Source organism: Fusarium mangiferae, assembly GCF_900044065.1.
Source record: "Fusarium mangiferae strain MRC7560 genome assembly, contig: FMAN_scaffold014, whole genome shotgun sequence".
NCBI classification, from domain to species: Eukaryota; Fungi; Ascomycota; class Sordariomycetes; order Hypocreales; family Nectriaceae; genus Fusarium; species Fusarium mangiferae.
Genome location: NW_024573934.1, coordinates 248428 through 272784, shown reverse-complemented (window position 1 = coordinate 272784; position 24357 = coordinate 248428). Strand labels below are relative to the sequence as shown.

Genomic DNA, 24357 nt, shown 5'->3' with positions numbered 1-24357 from the left:
AAGGTCACAAGGATCAAAGCCTCGGCGATGTAGTATTTGCGGAAAGACCGGGCATACTGCAAGGACCTGTCAAGAGTCAATTGAGGTTAATAGGGAATAGTCTAGCGATTAATTTTAATTGATCAGATATGTTGTGGTGTTTTATTTCTCTTTCTGAGTCTTCACGTGTAGATTGGTGGAGCACTCGCTTGTCTGGAGCACTCGCTTATCATGCACGTTACAGCATCATATAGTTGAACATGATTCTCAAGCAATGTAGTTTTCGTAAACGCAATCATTATACCCAATATACCCTTCCCCCAATAGTTTTCATTCTTTGCACTGCAGCACAATGGCTCACACCGACGTTATGCAGGATATTCTGCACCTTGAACTCGCCAATGCGCTGCACATCAGCACCGAGGAGTTGAACCTCGACCAATCATTCCTCGTGCAGGGTGGAGACTCCCTCTCGGCCGTTCAGTTCCTTAGTAAATGTCGTCTGCGTGGTATTCACATTGATATCGTGGATACGGTGCAGTGCAAGACGCTTGCTGAGCTTGTTGAACGCATCATCTCCAAGCATGAGAGCAATCCACACAATCTCATCCTCAATGATCGCATTGGGAACAGTGATACGAGCACGTCTTCATCAAGCTCTGATGATGCTGCTTCTGCTACGGGGTCTGATAGCACTGATACTGTTCCCGATGCGCGGTTGAAGCAACTTGCTCAGGATCCTGCGAGGCAGATCGAGAGTATCGGTCCTTGCTCGTCTATGCAGAATCGTATCCTTATCAGTCAGGCTGTTAACCCGGCTGCCTACCAGTGCCGATTCATTCTCAGTATCAAGTCAAGCGTACCAGATTCTTTGACCGCTTCACATATCGCAAACGCTTGGCCTCGCATTGTTGCGCGCCATTCAAGTCTGCGAACTACATTTCTCGAGAGTGAGACTCGTCAGTCAACGTTTGATCAAGTTGTCTGGACAGAAGTCAACCCCAAAGTCACCATCCTCCATGACGAAGCCCAAGTCAAAGCCGACGGAATGCTGAACGCTTTTGAGAGCGGAAGTGTTCCCCATCACATGTACATCTACGCCGCATCCTCCTCAGAACTCATCCTGAGACTTGAAGTCTCACACGCCGTCATTGACGGCCGCTCTGCAGATGTTCTCCTCTACGACCTCTGCGCAGCATATGAGAACCAACTTCCCGACACAAAAGCCATGCCTTACACAGACTTTGTGCGCATGGAGGAGGAGAGCTTCCAAGACGTTGAGCGCATTGCGGATTACTGGCAGAATTACCTACGTGATGCTGAGGAGACGTATCTTGCAAGCGGTAACAAGCCAAAAGCCGGCCTTCACACGCTTCAAGATCGTGTTGACATTCCTGCTGACGAAGCTCGTCGCTTCTGCGATGCTTACGGCGTTACCCTCGTAAGTGTCTGTCAAGTCGCTTGGAGTATCGTTCTTCGTCTCTTTGCCATGAAAGACGACGTTACCTTTTCCTACGTCAATTCTGGTAGACAGACGGATCTGCCTGGAATTGATGGAGCGATCGGCCTGTTCATCAGCAGTCTATTACTGCGGGTCAAGTTCAAAGATGACCCTACAGTCCTGGACATGCTCAAGACTGTGACAGACGACGTCTTCCGAGGAATGGCACACGACAAGGTCCCGTTGATGGCAAAGGGAGCTAAGCTTCCTACGAGCCACAAATGGGGAAACTCAATTCTTTCGTTCCGAAAGGAGTGGAAGCCCAAGTCTACTGGGCACAAAGAGCTTGAGATGAGCTTCTTACGAGGAGTCAGCCCTACAGATGTAAGTCCCCTACGCCGATACTTCATTCCGCAGCAAGATGCTAACACGAGGCAGTATGATCACTCCATCAATGTCGAGATCGGCGAAGGTGGCATCGCAGTTGACTACGACATCTGGACATCAACGACCTCCCAAGCAGACGCAGCCAAGATGCTAAACTGCTTCCTCGAAGCAATCCGCTTCATCATCGCCAACCCATCTGCTCAAGTCAATTCCTTCGACGGCATCTCCTCCAAAGACGCCCAGCATCTGCGTGACGTCAATGGTGAAGGCCGAAAGCCCGTTGCTTCATGTATACACACCCTCGTTCAAGAGGTTACAGACCGTCAGCCTGATGCCATGGCGGTGTGTGCCTGGGATGGAACCATGACGTACCGAGAACTTGATGCTGCGGCAAGTAGTCTTGCAGAACACCTTATGAAGATGAACATTGGACCGGAGGTTATGGTAGGCATTTGTATGGACAAGTCGCGGTGGGCGACTGTCTCTATGCTCGCTGTTCTAAAGTCCGGTGGAATCGTTCTCCCCCTCGGCGCAGATCAACCACTTTCTCGTCTCCAAACTATCCTCTCCGACACAAAAGCCCCCATCATCCTCGTTGACAACGCTCAGCTCAATCGCCTCAAGGACCTAGGTCCCCAACAACTCATCGAGGTCAATGAAGCCCTTTTCCAAACCCTCCCCTCAGCTTCTCGCTCGGCTTGTGCCACTGTTTCTACAGACAACGCTGCTTGGGTCGTGTACACGTCCGGTAGCACAGGTACACCAAAGGGAGTCGTCTTGCAACACTCTGCGCTTTGCACGAGCATAACATCGCATGGAACTGCCTTTGGCGTCAAGGGTGCGCGCGTACTTCAATTCGCTTCTCATACGTTTGACGTGACGATCCAAGAGGTCTTTACGACGTTGTGTATGGGAGGCTGCGTCTGCGTGCCATCAGAAGATGATCGCGTCAACCGTCTCCAAGCCTTCATCTCCTCCGCCAAAGTGGACTTCCTATCGCTGACGTCCACCGTCGCCGGTCTTCTCGACCCCTCCCAACTTCCATTGATCAAGACCGTGATCCTCATGGGCGAACCCGTCAAGCCCGCTGTTCTCGATCTCTGGAAAGACCAAGCCTCCGTTCTCGAATCCTACGCCCCATCTGAGTGTAGTATCTACGCTACTGTATCCCCCCAACCAATGAAGCACATCTCTCAGGTCTCTGTTCTCGGCATCCCGCTCGCGAGTTGTTTCTGGGTCGTTGATCCCAAGAACTATAATCGTCTGTGTCCAATTGGCGCGCCGGGAGAACTCCTCATCGAAGGCCCGCTTCTTGCGAGGGGGTATTTGAACGATGAGGTCAAGACGAACAAGTCGTTCATTGTCGATCCCGAGTTTGTGGGCAAGTATGACCTTGGGAGGAATAGACGGATGTATAAGACGGGTGATTTGGTGAGGCAGAATGATGATGGGTCTTACACGACGCTAGGCCGACAGGATACGCAGATCAAGATCCGTGGACAGAGAGTCGAGGTTGATGAGATTGAGTATCACATCACCCGTCACCCTTCCTCTATCCAGGCTGTTGTTCTGTATGTCCACGGTCAGCTTGTCGCTGCGTTCAGTCTTCCCAGCGATGGTGCTGCGTATAGCGGTGCAGCGCTGGATGGAGAGAACGCTGTAGACAAACCAGCTGCTATGCTCGTCGCTTCTGAGGTCCAGCTTTACCTGTCTCAGTATGTTCCTGATTACATGATCCCTCGACTATGGATTCCCATGGCCAGCTTGCCTATCAACTCATCCGGCAAAGCTGATCGACGTCGCATTTCCGAGTGGATCAAGAACCTGGACCTCTCTGCCTACTCTGACCTCGAGCACCAAGTCGAAGATGGTCTTCACGTATCATCCACGGAGCGACAGCTGCGCGAGATCTGGAGTAACGTCCTGAACAAGCCCATAAACCACATCAGCTACCGTCGTTCATTCCTCTCTCTCGGCGGTGACTCCATCACAGCAATGCAGGTTGTTTCAGCCTGTCGCAAGCAAGGCCTCATCGTAACCGTGCGACAAATCCTGCAGAGCCCAGCTATTTCCGAGCTTGCGCTCCGAGTCAAAGAGGCAAGCGACAAGATGGGCGACGAGCAACTGCCCATCGAGATCCCCGATGAGCCATTTGGTCTCTCACCCGCGCAGAAGATGTTCTTCCAAGACATTGCGCCCTCGGGTCTTCGAGCAGATGGACCTCATCGCTTCAACCAGAGCGTCTGCTTCCGCATTCCTCAGGATGTTGCGGCTAATACTGTCGCTCGTGCGATCGAGGCCATTGTCACCAAGTATGCTATGCTTCGTGCGCGCTTCCAGAGTGATCAAGTCAGCCAGGGCTGGCAACAGCGCGTCGAGAAGCAGATCATGGGATCTTACCGGTTCCAGACGCACAAGGCGGCCGACGATGCTGCGACAGAGGATATTATACGTCACTCACAAGGGTCCTTGGATCTTGAGTACGGACCTGTTTTCGCTGTTGATGTCTTCGAAATGGAAGAGGCTCAGCTGGTCAATCTGACTGCGCACCATCTTGTAATTGATCTCATGTCTTGGAGAATCCTCGCAGCTGATCTGGAGCATTTCCTGCGCTTTGAGACACTGCAGCCTTCTCTGTCGCTGCCCTTCCCTACTTGGTCCAAGGCTCTTATGAACCAGGCCAAGGCTGTTGTGGTGCCTGAGGAGAGCGACGTCGGGTCCTGGTCTTACTGGAACCTCGAGCCTGGCTCCTTTGTTCGCGAAGACCAGATCGTTGAAACTCTAGCTATCGGCGCAGACACCAGCGCTCAATTGCTGGGTCCCGCGAATGAGTCGCTGCAGACAGGTGTTACGGATATTCTTCTCGCTGCTCTACATCAGTCTTTTGCGGAAGTCTTTGCCGACCGATCAGCACCGACTATCCACGTTGAAGGTCATGGTCGAGATGCCGGCGGTGATGTGTCTGAGACAGTCGGTTGGTTCACCACCGTAACCCCTCTCAAAGTCACAGACACCAGCACTGGCTTCATCCCCATCCTCCAACAAGTCAAAGACTTCCGCAAACTCAACGCCGATACCAAAGCCATCGAGTTCGCAGCCAAGTACAACACTCCAAAGACGTCTTCCCAGAACCACATTGAGATCCTCTTCAACTACCACGGCCAATTCCAACAACTGGATCGCGCAGACGGTCTTCTCAGCATCCACAAGCTTCATCCGTCCGAAACTTCAATCGGCGACAAAGTACGCCAACAAGCCGCCATCACAATCGAAGTATCCGTCGAAGCTGGACGTGTTTGTATTAGTGTAGGTTTCAGCCGTAGCACGCCAAAGGGCAATGCCGTGCGACGATGGTTACAGCGCTATGGAGAGGTTATCGCCTCCGCGGTAAGTGAACTAATGAGTACAGAACGGACGGCTACAGCAAGCGACTATCCGCTTTCGCATTTGAGCAGCGCCGACCTTGTTGCGCTGAAGAAACATATTCTTGAACCAACTAACATTGCCTGGGATGCTGTTGAGGATATCCTGCCTTGTTCGTCTACACAGCAGGGTATCTTCATCAGTCAGTTGAAGTCGCCTACTACATACCGATTGAGACAGACATGTCGCGTCATACCCACCGCCTCTGATGGTGTTGATGTCAAGAGACTTGGGGATGCCTGGCGACAAGTCGTCAGCAATCACTCCATCATGCGCACCATCTTCACCATGATTCCTTTCAACGATCGTTTCTACCAAGTTGTTCTCAAGTCCGTTGAGCCCGACATCCGCTTTATCACCTGCTTTTCTGAGGAGGATGTGCACGAATGCATCGCAAGCCATGCGCTGATGGAAGATCATCTTGGTCGACCGTCCCATCGCTTCTTGGTCATCTCAACAGAAGATGGCCATGTCTACGGACACTTTGAGATCAGCCATGCTCTGGTTGACGCATCATCTGTCCAACTCCTTGTCAACACCCTTCTACAAGCTTATGAAGGCGTTGCAAATATTTCTGGCTCTGACTACGGCACTTACATCTCGTTCTTGGAACAGGGCTCCGAGGAAGATGACTTGCGCTACTGGGAGAAGCGACTTGCGACCGTTGAACCCTGCCAGCTCCAACTCGGCGAGGATCTCACCACCGCCGAGGAAGACGTGGGCCACTCAGTGTCTACCGCAATGCATGACATGACGGCCCTCCAGAAGCTCTGCCAATCCAACAACATCACTCCCGCCAACGTCCTCCAACTCGCCTGGGCTCTCGTCCTTTCCTCCCGCACACAGCTCGATGAGGTCTGTTTCGGCTATCTCTCCAGCGGCCGTGACATTCCCATCGACGGGGCAGATACACTCGTTGGACCGATGATCAACATGATCGTGTGCAACATTGCGCTGGACCATTCCCAAAACTGTGTCGATGCCATGAAGGATATACAGGATCGCTTCCTTGATAGCTTTGAGCATCAGCGCGTGTCTTTGGCGACTATTCAGCATTCGCTGTCGAGTTCACAGCAATCCCTCTTCAACACGACTGTTTCTTACGTCAGGGCTCCCGATCTGAGCGGTGGAGCGCGCAATATCCAGTCCATCCGCTTGGAGAGGATCGCAGCTGATGAGTCTACCGAGTATGACTTCAACCTCAGCATGTTGGAGACCGAGAGCGGCATCGACATCGCACTGCAGTACCTCCCCGGCGCCGCTTCCACAAAGACAGCCCAGCGTCTTCTCAATCATCTCAAGCATGTTGTGCAGGTCCTTAGCACTAGCGACACTACTTCTATCCTCGGTGATCTCGATCTCGTCGCCGCAGAAGATAAGCAGCTCATTACCGCCATTAACCGCCAAGTCCCCAAGTCTCTTGACTCCTGCGTCCATCTCCTCGTGCAGGAAATGACCAACCGCCAACCCAGCACTGTCGCCTTCCACGCATGGGACGGCTCAATGACCTATCGCGAACTCGGCCACGCCGCTAGCACTCTAGCCAAGCACCTCGTGACAAATCTCAACGTTGGACCTGAAGTCATGGTCGGTATCTGCATGGATAAGTCCATCTGGGCAGCCATGTCAATGCTCGCAGTCCTCAAAGCCGGCGGTGTCGTTCTACCCTTAGGCGTCCAGCAGCCTCTCTCTCGACTTCAGACTATCCTCAAAGATACACAGGCCTCAGTTATCCTCGTGGACGCGAAGCAGAAGGCTCGTCTGGCTGGTGTTGACTCTGAGCTCATTGAGGTCGATCGCCAGTTCATGGATGGTCTTGTCCCCGCTGAATTCGGGTTCTCCAATCCCGCTGTGCAGCCAGATAATGCAGCTTGGGTCGTGTACACTTCTGGAAGCACTGGTGTGCCGAAGGGTGTTGTGCTGCAGCACTATGCGCTGTGTACTAGTATGCGATCTCACGGTGCGGCTTTCAGCCTTGTTCCTTCGTCTCGTGTCCTGCAGTTTGCTGCGTACACTTTTGATGTTACTATACAGGAGACGTTTACGACGCTTTATTACGGAGGCTGTGTGTGTATACCATCAGAGGAGGAGCGTCTCAATGATCTGGAGGGATGCATCGTGTCAATGGACGTCAACTTCGTCTCCCTCACCTCAACAGTCGCTGGTCTATTGTCGCCTTCCAAGATGCCGCTAGTCAAGACCCTCATCCTGATTGGTGAGCCAGTCACGCCTTCAGTCTTGGATCTCTGGATGCCGCAGGCTGCATGCTTGGATGCATACGGACCATCCGAGTGCAGCATCCAAAGCGCCATCTCCCCTGAACCAATGACAGATCGTCGCCAGGCCATGATCTTGGGTACACCTTTAGAGTCGTGCCGCTTCTGGGTCGTTGACTACCGCGACTACAACAAGCTGTGTCCTGTTGGTGTACCAGGTGAACTCCTCATTGAAGGCCCTCACCTTGCACGCGAGTATCTCAACGACGCCACCAAGACCGCCAATTCTTTCATCACAGATCCTGCTTTCCTTGCCCATCTTGGTATTGAGTCTACGGGTCGTCGTATGTATCGCGCCGGTGACTTGGTGCGACAAAACGACGATGGTACATACTCCAACTTGGGCCGACGTGACCAACAGATCAAGATCCGCGGCAAGCGTGTTGAAGTCGGCGAGATCGAGTATCACATCTCACGTCATTCCTCTGGCATTCGCGCCTGTGTCGTCTTTACTACCAGAGGATCCAGCGATGGTCAACTCGTCACAGCATTCAGCGTTCCCCATGATGATAAAGCTGCGCATGATGAAACAGCGTACAACGGCATCGCAGGCCGTGACGGAATCGAAACAACAGCTGCACTACTACTCGCATCCGAGATCCAGATGTATCTGTCCCAACACATCCCCGACTACATGATTCCTCGTCTTTGGATCCCAATGACCACCCTCCCCATCAACTCCTCCGGCAAAGCTGATCGCCGAGCTGTCACCGAGTGGATCAGCAGTCTCGGCCCAACAGAGCTAGCCTCATACTCTGAGCTCGAAAGCGCTGCCGAAGAGGCTTCTCTCAACGTCACACCCACCGAACAGAAGCTTCGCCAGATCTGGGGCTCAGTTCTCAACGTCCCCAACGTCAGCTACAGACGGTCCTTCATGTCGCTGGGTGGTGACTCCATCACTGCTATGCAAGTCGTCTCTGCGTGCCGAGAGATCGGACTGGTTGTTACTGTTCGCGACATTCTTCAGAGCCCTGCTATATCTGACCTTGAGACACGTGTCAAGGCTAGTGATGGTGAGGTGTTCTCCGCTGAGATCCCAGATGGTCCTTTTGAGCTGTCGCCTGCTCAGAAGATGTTCTTTGAGGACATTGCTCCCGCTGGACTCAACTCTGAGGGATCTTATCGGTTCAATCAGAGTGTTTGCTTCCGTCTTCAATCTGAGGGCATCAGGGAGGAGACCGTCGCTAAGGCTATTGAGGCTGTTGTGACAAAGCACGCTATGCTCCGCTCACGCTTCGTATCTCAAGAGCATGGATACCAGCAGTGGATTGAGAAACACGTCCCAGGTTCATACAGGTTCAAGTCTCACGACGCCGCCGATAATACCGCCGTGCAAGCGATCATGCTCGAGTCACAGAGCACCCTCAATCTCGAACACGGCCCTGTCTTTGCAACTGAGCTCATCCAAACGCCAGATCGCCAGCTGCTCTTCCTGACCGCTCATCATCTCGTCATTGACCTCATGTCATGGCGAATCATCGCCAAGGACTTGGAGCAGAGTCTCCAGAGTGGTTCCATGGTTACGTCGCAGTCTCTTCCATTCCCGACATGGAGCAACGCCGTGCTCCAGCAAGCCAAACCAATCGATCATGTTGCTGATGCGGACACTACGTCTTCTTGGTCTTACTGGGGTCTTCAGCCGGGCGAGTACATCACAGAAGATCAGGTTTTTGAGATTGTTCAATTGGATGAGCAAGTTACTTGTCAACTTCTGGGTCCCGCCAACGAGCCTTTACGATCTGGTGTCGCAGATATCCTCCTCGCTGCCCTATCAACATCTTTCCTCCACTCTTTCACCGACCGTACCGGTCCATCGATCTTCATCGAAGGCCACGGTCGCGATACTCAAGCTCTGGACATCAACTACGATCTCTCTGACACAGTGGGATGGATCACAACCGTCACGCCTCTTAACATCTCCGACGATACCAACTTCATCTCCACCCTTCGCCAAGTCAAGGATGTTCGCAAACTCAACTCCGGCCGTGAAGTCCTCGACTTTGCAGCCCATCGCTCTAGACCTATTGAAGTCCTCTTCAATTACCACGGTCAATTCCAGCAACTTCAGCGCTCAGACGGTCTTCTAACTCTCGACAAGCTTCATCAATCTGTAGGTCAACTTGATGCTTCTGTTGGTGGGAAAGTCCGTCAACATGCTGTTCTCAGCATTGAAGTGTCAATTGACGATGCGGGCAAGACTCATCTCGTGGTTGGATATCCTCGCCATAGTCCCAAGAGTCAGGCCATTCGTGACTGGCTTGGGGAGTATGCTCGTGCTATCGCGCAGGGTGTTCAGGAGCTTGCTGCCGCTGAGCCGATGTGCACGATCAGTGACTTCCCTCTCGCTCAACTAACCAACGACGACCTTGACACGCTGTATCAGCACTGTCTCACGCCAGGTTCCCTCTCGTGGGCCAATGTCGAGAACGTTCTTCCTTGTTCGCCCATTCAACAAGGTATTCTTCTCAGTCAACTCAGAGCCCCATCTCGATACCGTCTCAAGCAGACCTGCCGCATTCTCCCTGCCGATCCATCTTCACCCGTCGACATTTCACGACTTGCAAATGCCTGGCAACAGGTCGTCGGACAGCATTCCATCATGCGAACCATCTTCACTGGCGCATTGTCGCACCACGACCGCTTCTACCAGGTCGTTCTCAAGGCTTTGGAAGCTGACATTCAGACCATCGAGCCTTGTTCCAGCGATGAAGAAGTCCAGCGCTTCATCAAACACCACGCCCTACTTCATGACCCCATTGGCCGTCCTTCGCACCGCTTCCTTATCATTCCTACCGTCGATGGACATGTCTTCGGTCATTTCGAGATCAGCCACGCTCTCGTTGATGCTTCTTCCGTCCAGCTCCTCGTGAACGACCTACTTGAGGCCTACGAGTCTCTTTCCCCCAAGAAGACATCAATCTCTCTATCTCGCAGCTCGAACTACAGCAGCTACGTCTCCTTCCTCGAGCAACACCGACAATCCGAACAAGAAGATCTTCAGTACTGGAAAGATCTTCTCGAGTCTGCCGAGCCATGCCATCTCCAACTCGGCCAGCAACACCACGACACCTCCGAGATGGAAACAGGCCATGCCGTCACAGCTCACATCTCCGATGTCTCCGTCCTTCGCGACATGTGTCGCAACTACAACGTCACTGCTGCGAACGTAGCTCAATTAGCTTGGGCTTTGGTATTAGCCTCACGTGTGGAATTGAACCAGATCTGCTTTGGCTATCTTTCCAGCGGTCGTGACATTCCCATCGAGGGTGTTGAAAGACTCGTGGGACCTATGATCAACATGATGATCTGTTATGTTCAACTGGACTACACCTCCACGACTGTTGATGTTATCCGACAGATCCAAGACCGGTTCTTCAAAGGCTTTGATCACCAGCGCGCTTCTCTAGCCTCAATCCAACACTCTCTCCAAGGAACGCAACAGCAAACGCTCTTCAACACCACCGTTTCATACACTCGCGTACTAAACATGGACGGTACGACAGAGAACAACTCTATCAAGCTTGAGCGTGCATCGGCCGATGAATCAACGGAGTACGACTTCAACCTGAGCATCCTGGAGAACGACCATAGTCTCGATCTGGTTCTTCAATACATCCCCGGTGTCTCAAGCCACGAAGTCGCGCAGCGTCTGCTCAACCAGCTCAAGCATGTCCTCCAAGTCCTCAGCCAGCACACAACTTCCACCCTCGCTGATCTGGACCTCGTCCCAACGGAGGAGAAGCACGCTATCGTCGCTAAGAACAGAGATGTCCCAGCTCCCGTGGCTTCAACCATCCACGCTTTATTCTACGAGGTTTACGAGCGTCGACCAGATGGGATGGCCGTCTACGCATGGGACGGCGTCATGACCTTCCGAGAGCTGGAAGTCGCCGCTGGCAATCTCGCCGGTTTTCTCATGGATCTTGGTGTCGGACCAGAAATCACGGTTGGTATATGCATGGATAAGTCCCGCTGGGCTGTAGTTGCGATGTTGGCTGTGCTCAAAGCAGGTGGTGTTGTGCTACCCATGGGCGTGCAGCAGCCGTTGCCCCGAGTACAGACTATCATCACCGATACCAAGGCCCCAATCATCCTAGTCGACGACAAACAACTCGAGCGTCTTGCAGAAACAGGTCCTCGTCTAATCAAAGTCGACGCCGCACTTCAAGAAACGCTCAAGCCTAGCTCAGCAGTCTGCTCTACCGTCACCACCGACAACGCCGCTTGGGTAGTCTACACGTCCGGAAGTACAGGAACACCCAAGGGTGTCGTTCTTCAGCACTCAGCTCTATGCTCTAGCATCCGCTCCCACGGCGACGCGTTCGGTGTGCGCGATGGATCAAGGGTTCTTCAATTCGCGTCACATACCTTTGACGTCACCATTCAAGAGGTGTTCACAACGCTCTGTCAGGGCGGATGTACTTGTATTCCCTCCGAAGACGAGCGCATCAACCACTTACAGGCCTTCATCGCCAAAGCAGAGGTCAACTTCTTATCTCTCACCTCGACAGTCGCAGGCCTGTTGGACCCCGCGCAGCTCCCTCTCGTCAAAACAGTTATCCTCATGGGAGAGCCCGTCAAGCCAGCAGTCATGGACCTGTGGAAAGACCAAGCTATCGTGTTGGAGTCATATGCACCCTCAGAATGTTCCATTTACGCAACCGTTTCCCCGAGACCCATGAGGCACATCAGCCAAGTTCCCGTGCTGGGTGTCCCACTCGCCAGCTGCTTCTGGGTCGTCGATCCAAAGGACTTCAACCGCCTTGTGCCCATCGGTGCTCCTGGTGAGTTACTTATCGAGGGACCACTCTTGGCACGCGGGTATCTCGGCGACGAAGTCAAGACGGCGAAATCATTCCTGATTGACCTTGACTTCACCAAGCATCATGGTCTTCAGCCTGGAAGAAGGATGTACCGAACAGGCGATCTTGTCCGACAGAACAGCGACGGGTCGTACACAACCCTTGGACGTAGAGACACACAGATCAAGATCCGTGGCCAACGTGTTGAATTTGGCGAGATTGAATACTGGGTTGTGCGCTCAGCGCCTGAGATCTCTCAAGCCACTGTTATGCTTCTCGATGGTCCTGCTGGTCAATCTTCAGTGCTGGCTGTAGCGCTAGAAATTGCCGATGGCGGGGAGAATAGCGCTGTGGATAATAATCTACAGGGCTTGTCGCAGGCTGATTTACTGGAGCCTACCATCACCATGCGAGAGTCATTCGAGGAAGTTCGAGGCCATCTCATTTCTGTTCTGCCGCGATACATGGTCCCGGATATCTTCATCCCCATGTCGCGATTGCCTCTCAACTCTTCAGGAAAACTTGATCGTCGAGCAATTGACTTGTTCCTGAAGGGTATGAAGCCAGAAGAGCTAGACATTTACCGCCCCAATGCAGCAGCTAAAGCAGATGTATCTACCGAGACCGAACGACAGCTCCAACAGCTCTGGGCCAGCGTTCTCGGAAGACCAGCCAACACCGTCGGAGCCAAAGACAGCTTCTTCCATCTCGGCGGCGACTCCATCACCGCGATGCGACTCGTCGAGGCATCGCGCAGCACAAACATGCTCCTCCGCGTCGCCGACATCTTCGAACACCCTCGTCTTTCTGAACTCGCCAGCATTCTTGACTCACGAATGGCTGAGGGCCACGACCAATCATCGCTGGCGTCAATCCCGGCGCCATTTTCTCTCTGGCCCGAACACGGCTCCGAGAAAGAAGTGGGTCTCCGTGCCGACATTGCGGAGCGGTGCGGAGTCATGGCCGAGCAGATTGAGGATGTTTATCCTTGCACGCCACTTCAAGAAGGATTGCTGATTGCGACTGCTCGGCAACCGACGGCGTATACCAGTCGAAGAATCTTTTCTTTGAGTGATGAGATCAATGTGGCGAGACTGCAGGCTGCTTGGCAGAAGATGGCTGAAGCGGCGCCTGTTTTGCGAACCCGTATCCTACTGGGTCTTGCCTCTGGTTCGGTACAAGTTGTTGTCAACGAACCACTTGAGTGGCACACTGCTTCTTCGCTCGAAGAATACATCGACCGCGATAGTGCATTGAGCATGACCGAAGGCAAACCTCTCATGCGCTTCGGTATCATCGAGCCTAATGGTGAACGTCTTCTCGTCTGGACAGCTCACCACAGCGTGTACGACGGCTGGAGCTTGACAATGATGTATCGCCAAGTCTCCAACATGTACTGGCATGACGCAACACCGCTCTCAGCACCATACACGCCATTCATCGCCTATCTAGGCCAAGCCGATGCTACGCAAGCAGCGGGCTATTGGCGTGAGCAGCTTCAGGGTAACCCGACTGCATTCCCTGCTCTGCCCTCCGTGCGATACCAGCCTCAGCCGCGACAGAAACTCGTGCAGAGTCTTGACTTTGTGAGAAATGGAAAGTCTGAGGTTTCGCCGTCAAATCTGTTGCGTGCTGCTTGGGCGCTCATGATTGCGCGGTATTCCGGTAGTAATGATGTTGTTTTTGCAGTCACGCTGTCGGGAAGAAATGCGCCTGTGCATGGGATTACTGAGATGCTGGCGCCAACCATCACAACTGTGCCTGTGAGGATGCGCATCAATTCATCCACCAATGCTCGAGATTTCCTTCAAGAGGTGCAGCAGCAGGCGACAGAAATGATTCCCTTCGAGCACACTGGCCTACAGCGCATCGCAGAGCTTGTCCCCGACGCAGCCGCTGCGCTTGACATGCAGCACCTCTTTGCCGTTCAGCCTGCTGCAGAGAGCGACGATGCATCAGCCGATTTCCCTGGTCTTGTGCACCGACAGGACATGTCTGAGCAATTCGATGACTACGCGCTTACCGTAGAGTGCAGCATCGGGTCAAAGGGCATCTCAATCGAGTCCCGATTCGACGACGCTGTTATTTCAACTGCCCAGATGCAGCACATGTTGCAGTCCTTTGCTCATATCGCCAGTCAACTGGAGCAAGCTGAGAGTGCACCCGAAGGCACAAAGCTCTCCGACATGGACACTCTGAGTCCTCAAGACCTGGATCGCATTCTCTCTATCAACAGCGGCCCCATCCCCAGCGTCGATCGTTGCGTTCACGACCTCATTTTCGACATGGTATCCCACCAACCCGACGCAACAGCCATAAGCGCATGGGACGGCACGCTCACCTATAAGCAACTCAAGCATCTCTCTGGAAAACTCTCTGACCATCTCGTTAGTCTTGGTGTTCGTCACGGCACCAGCGTTGGCGTCTGCATGGATAAGTCCCAATGGGCTGCTGTTTCAATGCTCGCCATCTTACGCGCCGGCGGTGTCGTCGTTTCACTAGGAGTCCAACTCCCCCTTGGACGTATTAAACTCATTGTCGATGATGCGAAGGTCAGCGTTGTACTAGCTGATCAGAAGCAGACTGAGCGACTGGATGGCTTGGGCTTGACGATGTTCACTGTTGATGAGTCGCTGCGCAAGAGGGTCTCTTTCAGTGATGTTGGCATCCCAGACAAATGGTATACTCGCGTCACCGAGATCAATGTCAATCAACCAGCCTGGATCGTGTATACCTCCGGAAGCACAGGTACACCAAAGGGCGTGGTTCTTACTCATGCCGGTATCTCGTCTAGCCTGGACAGTCAAAAGAAGGTCTTTGGTCTCACCAAGATGTCACGAGTGCTTCAATTCGCAGCACATACCTTTGATGCTACTATCCAAGAGATCTTCACCACGCTGTCTGCTGGAGGATGTGTCTGCGTGCCCTCTGAAGATGCGAGGATGAGTGATCTGCAGCATTTCATCATTGAAAGGGCTGTCAACTTCCTGTCTATCACACCCACGGTTGCTGAGCTTCTCAAGCCGTCGCAGCTACCGAACATCAACACGGTCGTCTTGCTTGGTGAACCTGTCAAGCCATCAGTTCTCGACTTGTGGATGGACCACCACGCAGACATTCTTGGTGGATACGGCCCAACCGAATGCTCCATCTACGCAATCGTGTCAGCGACTCCATTCACGGACAGGAAGCAGGCCAACATACTCGGCTCTCCTCTACCAAGCTGTCGTGTTTGGGTCGTTGATCCCGATGACTACAACAAACTCTGCTCAATCGGCGCCCCGGGTGAACTTCTCATTGAAGGTCCTCAGGTCTCGCAGGGCTATCTGAACGATGCAGCCAAAACAGATGGCGCGTTCATCACAGACCCTGGCTTTACAGCGCGTTACGGCTTGGGCAGCGGACATCGCATGTACCGCACTGGCGACTTGGTTCAGCAGAACGACGATGGCACATACACCAATCTCGGTCGTCGGGATACACAGGTCAAGATTCGCGGTCAGAGAATTGAGTTGGGAGAGATTGAGTACTCAGTGGTACAATCATCGGAGGACATCAGATCAGCTGCGGCTGTGTTTGTTAAGAGGGAGGATAGACCGACAATCGCAGTAGCGGTGGAAGTTGGAGAAGAGGTTGGAGATGGAGTATTGGCTCCCTCAGAGACGCTGCGAAAAGCTTCTGAGGAGATTCGTTTCAAGCTCGCTGAGGTGTTGCCTCAGTACATGATTCCCGATTTCCTTATTCCTATGGGTAAGTTGCCGGTGAACTCATCAGGCAAGCTTGACCGCCGGGCAATTACTGCTGTGCTGGAGGATATGGATGGTGGTAAATTGGAGGAGTATCGCCTTACGAGAGGCGCTCAATCGGCTCCTGTCGCGACAGACATGGAGAAGAAGCTCCAGCATCTTTGGAGCCAGGTGCTCCGACGACCTGTGGAGTCAATCGGCGCAAGCGACAACTTCTTTCATCTCAACGGAGATTCACTTGCTGCCATTCAGCTCGTCGCAGCTGCTAGAGCAGTTGATCTCGAGATGACCGTCGCTCAGATCTTCCAGAGCCCAGTCTTGAGAGAACTTGCTGCACATCTCGAGCAAGCTACGCACTTACACGACGCAACAAGCCATCATATTGAGGCAATCGAACAGTCAACGCAAGAGGCAATCAAAGCTTCCCTTCCCAGCACCTTCGGCGTTGAAAGGATCCTTGAAACAACCGAGTTCCAGTCTCTTGTCCTTCATGAACATACACAGGGTCGATGGCTCATGCACGCGACGGTTACATACAACCAAAAGGTCGACAAGCAGCGCGTCCACACAGCGCTCCAAACCACAGTTGACAAGAACGAAATCCTCCGAGCAGTCTTCACCCAACACGACGGAAAGTCCTATCAAGCCATCCTCAACACGTTCAGCGTTCCCTTCGAAGAACGCATCGCCTCCACCGACCTATCCACCTTCTGCAAATCTCTCATCCAGGAAGATCAGAAGAAACACCTTGAGCTTCACGAGCCCCCCTTCAAGACATGGTTCGTTCAAGGCGAGCAAAAGGACAGTCTTGTGATTAGGATCTCCCACGCGCAGTACGATGGCATGTCGCTGCCGATTTTCTTCCAGCAGCTTCAGGCGTGGGGTGAAGCTGATGTTGAGGTTGAAGCGCCGCGACAGATGTCGTATTACACTGATGCTTTGAAGGGGATCGATGCCAAGCCCGCGATGAAGTTCTGGGGCGATTTGCTGGAAGGCTCGAGTATGACTGGTCTCCTTGGTGTTTCGCAAACAAGCAAGGCTATGACTGGCTCTTATATCGTCAAGACGGTGCCATCGCCAAAGGTTGAAGGGTCAGGACTCACGGTGTCATCGTACCTCAAGGCCGCTTGGGCAATGGTCCTCGCCAAAGCAACCGGAACATCCGACGTTGTCTTCGCACACCTCGTATCAGGTCGCTCTCTACCAATCGACGACATCGAAAAGGTCAACGGTCCATGCGTCAACCTCATCCCAATCCGCGTCAACACCGCTCAACCCCAAGCTACCATTCTTCAACAAGTCCATCAGCAGCACATCTCGGCTTTACCTCATGAACATCTCGGCTGGGAGACCATCTTCCGACAGTGCACAAACTGGCCGACTTCTATAGACGTGCCTCGTTTCTCTTCTATTCTGCAGTACCAGAATCTGCCTGAGGCTCAGAAGAGCTTTGGCATGCATGGTGCTGAGTGTAGTGTTGACTACACTGTTGTGCCGCCTAATGTCACGGATGTTTGGGTCACAGTTGAGCCCAAGGGTAGTGAGATGAGCATTGTGGCGGGATACTCGGAGGATGTTATTCCGTCGGAGGTTGTGGAGGGATTGATGGAGGATCTTTGTGAGGTGTTGAAGAGCATCCAGGCTTGAGATTGATAAAGCATAATTTTCCTAGCGTTAGTTGTTTTGAGAATATTGATGCTGGAGTTTGGAGTTTCGAGTTGGCTTTGATGCTATTTCTTGAGTTAGAAAATTAGATTGACCATTCTTTCATAGAAACTTTCTTTATTTCTGTTGAATCATACACGTCAGGCATTCCATGTCCATCTTTGTCGGTGCCTTGCTGCAGCTTCGGATGTTCCAGCAGCTCTCTGCCCTAAAACCATGAACAGCCCGGCGCGCTACGGGTGGTTCTGAGAGCTAAGCCACTGAAGCTAGGGTCTCCACTGTGTTTACCAACACAAAGATGGCCTGCCATGAGCCCATTACTGTTTGCATGTCTGACGGCAGTTGGCATGTGCATTTTCCATTATCAGGTAATTTATTCTCTATTAGTGTTTCGGTCAATTTGAGGATGAATAGACATGTCATTAGAGTGGTTATCTATCCTGGGCTAAAACGTCCAATTGCTCCATCACTACCGCCATCGAAGCCATCGTGGATCAAGTCAAGATGGTTCGGCTTACTGATCAACTCAATTCCCCTACGCCTTTGAACTTCAACCCGTCTCCAATCCCACTCGCCATTCTTACAAATACCGATATTCGAAACTTCCTGCTCCACTGCCTCCAGGCCCTGCTCGCCAATCGCCCATCCTCCCGGCCTTGTCGGCAACAGACCAGCCTCCTCCAGCACAGTCGATGGCGGCACCGTTAGACGCTTCAACTTGAAAACATACTTACTCAGAGCAGTTGCGTATATCTTCTTACTGAAAGGGTCAGACTCTTCAAGCAGCGGCCGTGTCGCTGTTCTCGCAAACCGTGGATCAAGCCACTCTGTCGGAAGCGCTGTACCCTTTGGCACGAAATGCGTGACGATGTATAACCACTTCCGATCCCAGGTCAAGACATAACTCCACATCTCAACCTGCTTAAACGCTGTGATTTCACGTCGGAAGCAGGTTTCGACAGCACCTAGATTTATCCCGAGTCTTCCGCCCATCGGTGCACCAGTCTTTGGGTCAAGAACAATCCCAAGCGTGGTGTTATTGGATAATCGATGGAAGCCATGTCTGAAGAGGTAAGCGATTAAATGCGCACGACAAACATCAAGGTCGGCGAAGTATGTCGAGTTGGACTTGTGAAGATAGTAATCGACTTCGAGGAGGGACGTAGAAGTCGTGGCGATGATAGGCTTGAAGAGCGCTTTGGGGCCCAACTGTGGTGATTTGCGGAGGACTGTGTGATATGAGATTGTGTACAGAACGCGAAGCTGCTCGTCTTGTCAGCGTGTGACCAGTAGTAAGAGGACAAAATGGGTGACCTACTGTCCAAACGAACGGCATCGACTTGAAGTTTGATACGGCGAATATGACAATCAATAACCCCAATATTCGCGCGCCTGTAATTTGAAGTTGGAAGCCGTGTCTGGCGTCATCTGTCTTGTCAAATGCAGCGACCAGAATCGCAAAGATCAGGACACTGAGTCCCAATGTTTTCACCTTGCCCAAGCCGAGCGCCATAATGATGCTCAACCGACGTAAGCTAATTGAGGCAGAAGTTGTGATACTGACGTGTGAAAATGACTGAGGGGAATGATACGTCTTGGTGCAGCTATTGTCATATTGCCTTACAAGTTCTGAAGATCAGCGGCGCAATTGAGTCCCGGCTGCGGGGCATACACTCACTATGAGTTGCAATTGGGGCACTCTAAGGCCGGGAGGATCTGACGTCGGGATTGCAGGATCAGGATCGATCGTAGGGGAGATTGCGATTGGTGTTGGTCTTGTCCGCTACAGACCATTGATATCGATCCAGCCTATAAGCAATCAAAGCAATGAGAGGCCAGTTAACAGGTGATAGCCCAACAAAAACACACGACTTATTTGAATGCTGCGGTCTTGGGTGCGGTATCTAAGTCACTATGTCTTGTTGCTGTTATCGTAGATGCTGAACCCAGATTTCACTAAGGTACTGACGGTCCCTGAACACCACCCACTGAGGAACGGACATGAAATGGCCTAAACTCACTGTAATGGGGCACTACACAGCAGTTGAACCCCGCTGAGGATGCGAGCCTAATTCTACCCAAGGTCGTCACGTCACTGTAACAATATTTTTGAATTCAACATGATTGTAATTGCCATGATCTTTAATATTCTTTCGCAGCACTACATCATATATACCAATTTGCCCTTCTAAACATTCGATAAACGCAAGTATATCATCTCCGGCCGATGCGCGACACCAGGGAAAGGCTTAAAGCTCGACAGCGGCTTGGGCGTCGGCTCCAGGTTGAAGTGCCAAACAATCAGCGCCATCATGATCTTGACCTCCAGCGCAGCCCACTTACGACCTATAACATCGATTAGTAACTGAATTACAGCGTATCAATACACTAAACTTACCGAAACAGGCCCTGGGACCGGCACCGAATGAATGTCGCGGTCCAGCATTAGGATTAAACGTCAATCGTCCTTCTTCATCTTTGACGAGCCATCGCTCTGGATCAAAGTCTCTCATGCCCTTGACGTTCCATTGTCCGATCTTACCAGCCGTTCCCTTTGAGCTCTCTGATCTCTTCTCTTCGTCAACGGATAGTGGAGGCATGAAACTTCCAGGTCCATTGTTCAACATGAGAATCTCTGTATGCTTGGGAACCATGTGACCCAGAATATTGACCTCTTGCATCGTCGTGCGGATGTTGGTCTGGGTGACTGAACCACATCGCGTAGACTCTTCAATCATGGCCTCGAAATAGGGTAGTCGAGCCGACATGATCTCTGCAACAGTGGGTGCATCGCCTCTCTCAACAGCGGCGCTGCACTCTTCCCTGAGTTCATCGCGGACCTTCTTCTGGACATTCTGATGTGTAGTGAGAAACTTGAGGGTCCAAGCAGTCAGAGTGAAGATCTCGTTACCGGCAAGCATAAAACTGAAAAGCTCATCTTGGACGGTACGGCTCATCAGTTCGGGTGTACGGCCTTCTTTTCGCGCACTGTCAATTTCTCGAGCGATAACAATATCGACGGCGCTCTTCATGTGTCGCTTCAGATTACCCTGGTCCTCCCAATTAAGATCGGTCTGGTTGGAGAATTTGTTGATCGCTTTCTTGATCTCGTCTTGGATGACAGCTTCTTTGAGATTTCGGGCCGCACGTAGAGATGGCATTAGGTTGTAAGCCAACCACAAATGCAGTCCTGGTACAAGCGATTGAACACCAATGTTCATGGCGTCGTTGAGAGCAAGACCTGCTTTGAAGACTGGAGGATCTGATGCAACGGGGAATTCGACCTCATGGTCCATGTCGCCCAAGTTGGTGAACTCTGGCAACGTCTCGAGTAGCTCAGTCTGAGCGTTTGTGGAGCCAGAGTCAAAGCCAAAGGTAGCAGCCCAGATGATCTCAAAAGCTGCCTTGCGAATATCCGTCGATACAGAAAAAGGCCGACCCTTGGCCAATCGCTCTTTAACTCTCCAAAGATCGATCAGCTTCATGGTAGACTTCCACATCTGCGCCCCAGCGACACCACCCAGAAACGCAGGCGACATGGTATCAGCCACCAACTTCCGATGGGCTTTCCACCGATCACCAGTCGGCATATGGAAGTGAAACTCGGGCACAAGCGGCATGAACAAACTCCTCAAGAACCTCGAGCGATCAAACTCCTTCGGTGTCCGTCTCGACAAAATGTCAAAAGCCTCGCGGTTGTCAGCCACGATGACCCATGGTTTGCCAAGCGGGTGCACAAAGATCTGAAACACAGGTTCGTTGAGTTCGACAGCGAGATTGGCCAGATAGCCAAACATTTCGCCGTGTTTTTTCTTCCATTGTAGGAGTTCCCAGGCGTTGCCGAGGATCTTCTTGGCGTTGGCTTCGCGGTAGACGATGCCGGGGATGGGTTTGGGGAGTAGGGCGCGGCGGATGAGGAGAGTGGCTAGGATGAAAACGGCGACGACGATGCCAAGGGTTTGGGGTGATGGGGAGAACATGATGGCGGTGTTTGGGTTGGAATTAGCGAGAGTGCCACTAAGATTGTTGGCGCAGTAGGTATGTAATAGTCTATATAAGCCGCAGAAGCCAATTGCGTTCAGTGCTTACGAGTGCTGAGGCTCTGGCAAGGATCAGAGGATTACAGGATCCGAGTGTCAATTCACATTCTACCAGCGATACAGAAAAATGGCATGTTTGTTATCTCTTGACAGCCCGAGACCTTGGTGTCTTTTCTGCAGGAGGATTCAAGTAAGATAAAGTGCGGCGAAACGTTAATAATTAGTGTTGCTGAATTGGTCAATCCTCGACTCCAGGTGCTTACTTGTGATCCTTCAATCCTACAATCCTCTGACCCCGCGATCCCCAAGCTGACAGTGACATTCTGGTTATACAAAGTCATTTTCGTAGTAGGATGTTGTTATTATAATTGGACGTGGCTCTATTCGATGGAGCATCGTTCTTCGGTCTTCATCTGTTATCCGACTTCATCCACTGTCTCCGTCTATTTAGCAGAGAACTCCGTTGGGTCAACATTTCTGAAGCGACGTTCTCCACAGTTGATACCGACACTGCGGTCAACGCTGAACACTCGGTCAAGATGGTCTTTCAACCTCCCTCGTGGGTCCCTGACATCACAACCCAGATCCCCCCCAATGCAAACGTTGCTGAGTGGGCGCTCGAGAGCCGACGTGCCACTGGTAGTGTTCGTGCACCGTTCATCTGCGCCTTGACGGGTAAGAAGTATACCCTTAAAGAAATCAGAGAGAAAGTCAACGCTTTGGCGAAAGCTTTGTGCAATGAACTTGGATGGTCGCCGAATCAGGGTACTACCGAAAAAAAGGTCATTGGCGTTTTGGCTGTCAATTCGGTACGTTCCTCAAAACTATAATAAACTTGTAATACTCACCACTCTGTAGCTTGACTTCCTCGTTGTTTGCTGGGCCATTCATCGCATTGGTGGTATTTGTCTACTCCTCCAGCCGACGACTTCACCCGTTGAGATTTCTTCGCACATGACCAAAGCCAAGTGCGACATTCTAATCACATGCGAAGAGCTACTGCCTTCTTGCAAAGAGATCTTAAACCGTCTTCCCAGGACCCCTCGACGAATCTTCTCGATCAACACTAGCAACACTCAATTGCCAAACTTTGAAGGAGAGATCAAGTGTCTACCCCAGCTTTACCAGGAGGGCACTGAGCTTCCTGAGCTTGAGCAGCTTCAGCCAAAGGATGCTCACACCACAGTTGCGTTCTACCTTACTACGAGTGGAACTTCAGGACCTCAGGTAGGAGAAGAATCCTGACCTTTACTGAAGTTTCTAAGGCTAATGTGATCAGAAACTGGCCATAATAACACATGCCAACCTCATAGCCAATGTCACCCAAGCAGTCGCCTATGAAAGCTCAGCTAGGTACAAACACCCTGATATCGGCCTTGCTGTACTGCCGCTCAACCACGGCTATGGTCTTGTCACTACGCATGCTATGTTTGTGAGAGGTGACTCGTCTGTTCTCCACCCGAACTTTAACATGCAGTTGGTGCTTAAATCGATTCAAGAGCACCGTATCTCGCGTTTATATCTGGTACGTCATATTTGCAGCTGTTTGAGATCGATTTCGCTGATGATGCAAGGTACCTCCGGTCATTGCCGCGCTTGCTGCAAATCCAGTTCTCTTTGAGATCTTCGACCTCTCCTCTGTTCAAGATGTCGTTCTTGGTGCTGCGGCTTGTAGTGATAGTGTTACAAAGAAAATGAAGGCTTTGATGCCTAGCTGGAGTCTCTTGGTCGGATACGGTAAGCTAACACACAACACTTGGGCAGCGTCCCCAACTCTGACTGACACCCCTGGAATAGGCCTGACTGAATGTGTATCCATTGTGACTTTCAGTCGGGCGGCTGATATCATGCCTGGATCCAGCGGCTGTTTGTTCCCGTCCAATCAAGGCCGTCTTATCGACCAGGACGGGAAGGAGATCACTTCATATGACACTGCTGGAGAGCTTTATCTCAAGTCGGCTGCCATGATCCTCGGATACCTTGGCGAAGATGATGCTATGAGGGCCAAGTTTACAGTTGATGGATGGTTGCCCACTGGCGACATCGGTTTCTTCAGAAGAAGTCCCCATGGCGATGACCATCTTTACCTGGTTGACAGACTCAAAGACATGATCAAGGTCAAGGTATGTCTCCCTCCGCCTTCCCATGCCTCATTACTGACGAGTATCCAGGGTCTACAAGTTAACCCCGCTGAGATTGAAGAGCTACTTCGAGTACAGGCAGGTATCTTGGACGCAGCAGTCATTGGCATTGTAGACGATGAAGCAGGTGAACGGCCACTTGCCTTTGTCGTACCAACCAAGCAGGATATGACTGCCCAAGAGCAGAAAGAGCTGATCCTGCAGTTGGATGAGAGTATCAAGGCCCAGCTTGATGAGACGCACTGGCTGCGAAAGCAGATTCGCTTCATCGAGGAGCTTCCCCGTGGGCAGAGTGGCAAGGTGCTGAAGAAGATTCTGAGAGAAAAGGCAAAGCAGAAGGACCAGCCGCCCATGAATGGGACAAATGGCAGCCTGCCGGTGAAGGATATCGCTGGGGCGAACGGGATTCAGGCACAAGGGACAAGCGAAGTAGCACGAGTTTAGGGCATCTTTCGTT

The 24357-nt window shown here is 52.0% G+C and overlaps 4 protein-coding genes across 4 annotated transcripts; 2 read left to right on the top strand and 2 right to left on the bottom strand.

Moving 5' to 3' along the window:
- Positions 1-331: 331 nt before the first annotated feature.
- Positions 332-17701, top strand: FMAN_15153 (uncharacterized protein; the record flags this gene model as incomplete). Its single annotated transcript, XM_041822504.1, has 3 exons — positions 332-1804; positions 1859-10672; positions 10727-17701. The coding sequence occupies 3 exons, from the start codon at positions 332-334 to the stop codon at positions 17699-17701; spliced, it is 17262 nt and encodes a 5753-aa protein (XP_041688177.1).
- Positions 17702-18154: 453 nt separating this feature from the next.
- FMAN_15154 (uncharacterized protein) lies at positions 18155-19232 on the bottom strand (the record flags this gene model as incomplete). The annotated part of the gene is made up of 2 exons (XM_041822503.1): positions 18155-18982; positions 19038-19232. The coding sequence occupies 2 exons, from the start codon at positions 19230-19232 to the stop codon at positions 18155-18157; spliced, it is 1023 nt and encodes a 340-aa protein (XP_041688176.1).
- A 675-nt stretch (positions 19233-19907) lies between these two features.
- Positions 19908-21699, bottom strand: FMAN_15155 (uncharacterized protein; the record flags this gene model as incomplete). Its single annotated transcript, XM_041822502.1, has 2 exons — positions 19908-20065; positions 20118-21699. The coding sequence occupies 2 exons, from the start codon at positions 21697-21699 to the stop codon at positions 19908-19910; spliced, it is 1740 nt and encodes a 579-aa protein (XP_041688175.1).
- A 599-nt stretch (positions 21700-22298) lies between these two features.
- On the top strand, positions 22299-24344 carry FMAN_15156 (putative phenylacetyl-CoA ligase; the record flags this gene model as incomplete). The annotated part of the gene is made up of 6 exons (XM_041822500.1): positions 22299-22568; positions 22618-22986; positions 23039-23284; positions 23334-23496; positions 23557-23882; positions 23931-24344. 6 exons carry the CDS (start codon positions 22299-22301, stop codon positions 24342-24344), a joined length of 1788 nt encoding a protein of 595 aa, XP_041688174.1.
- Between the last annotated feature and the right edge of the window lie 13 nt (positions 24345-24357).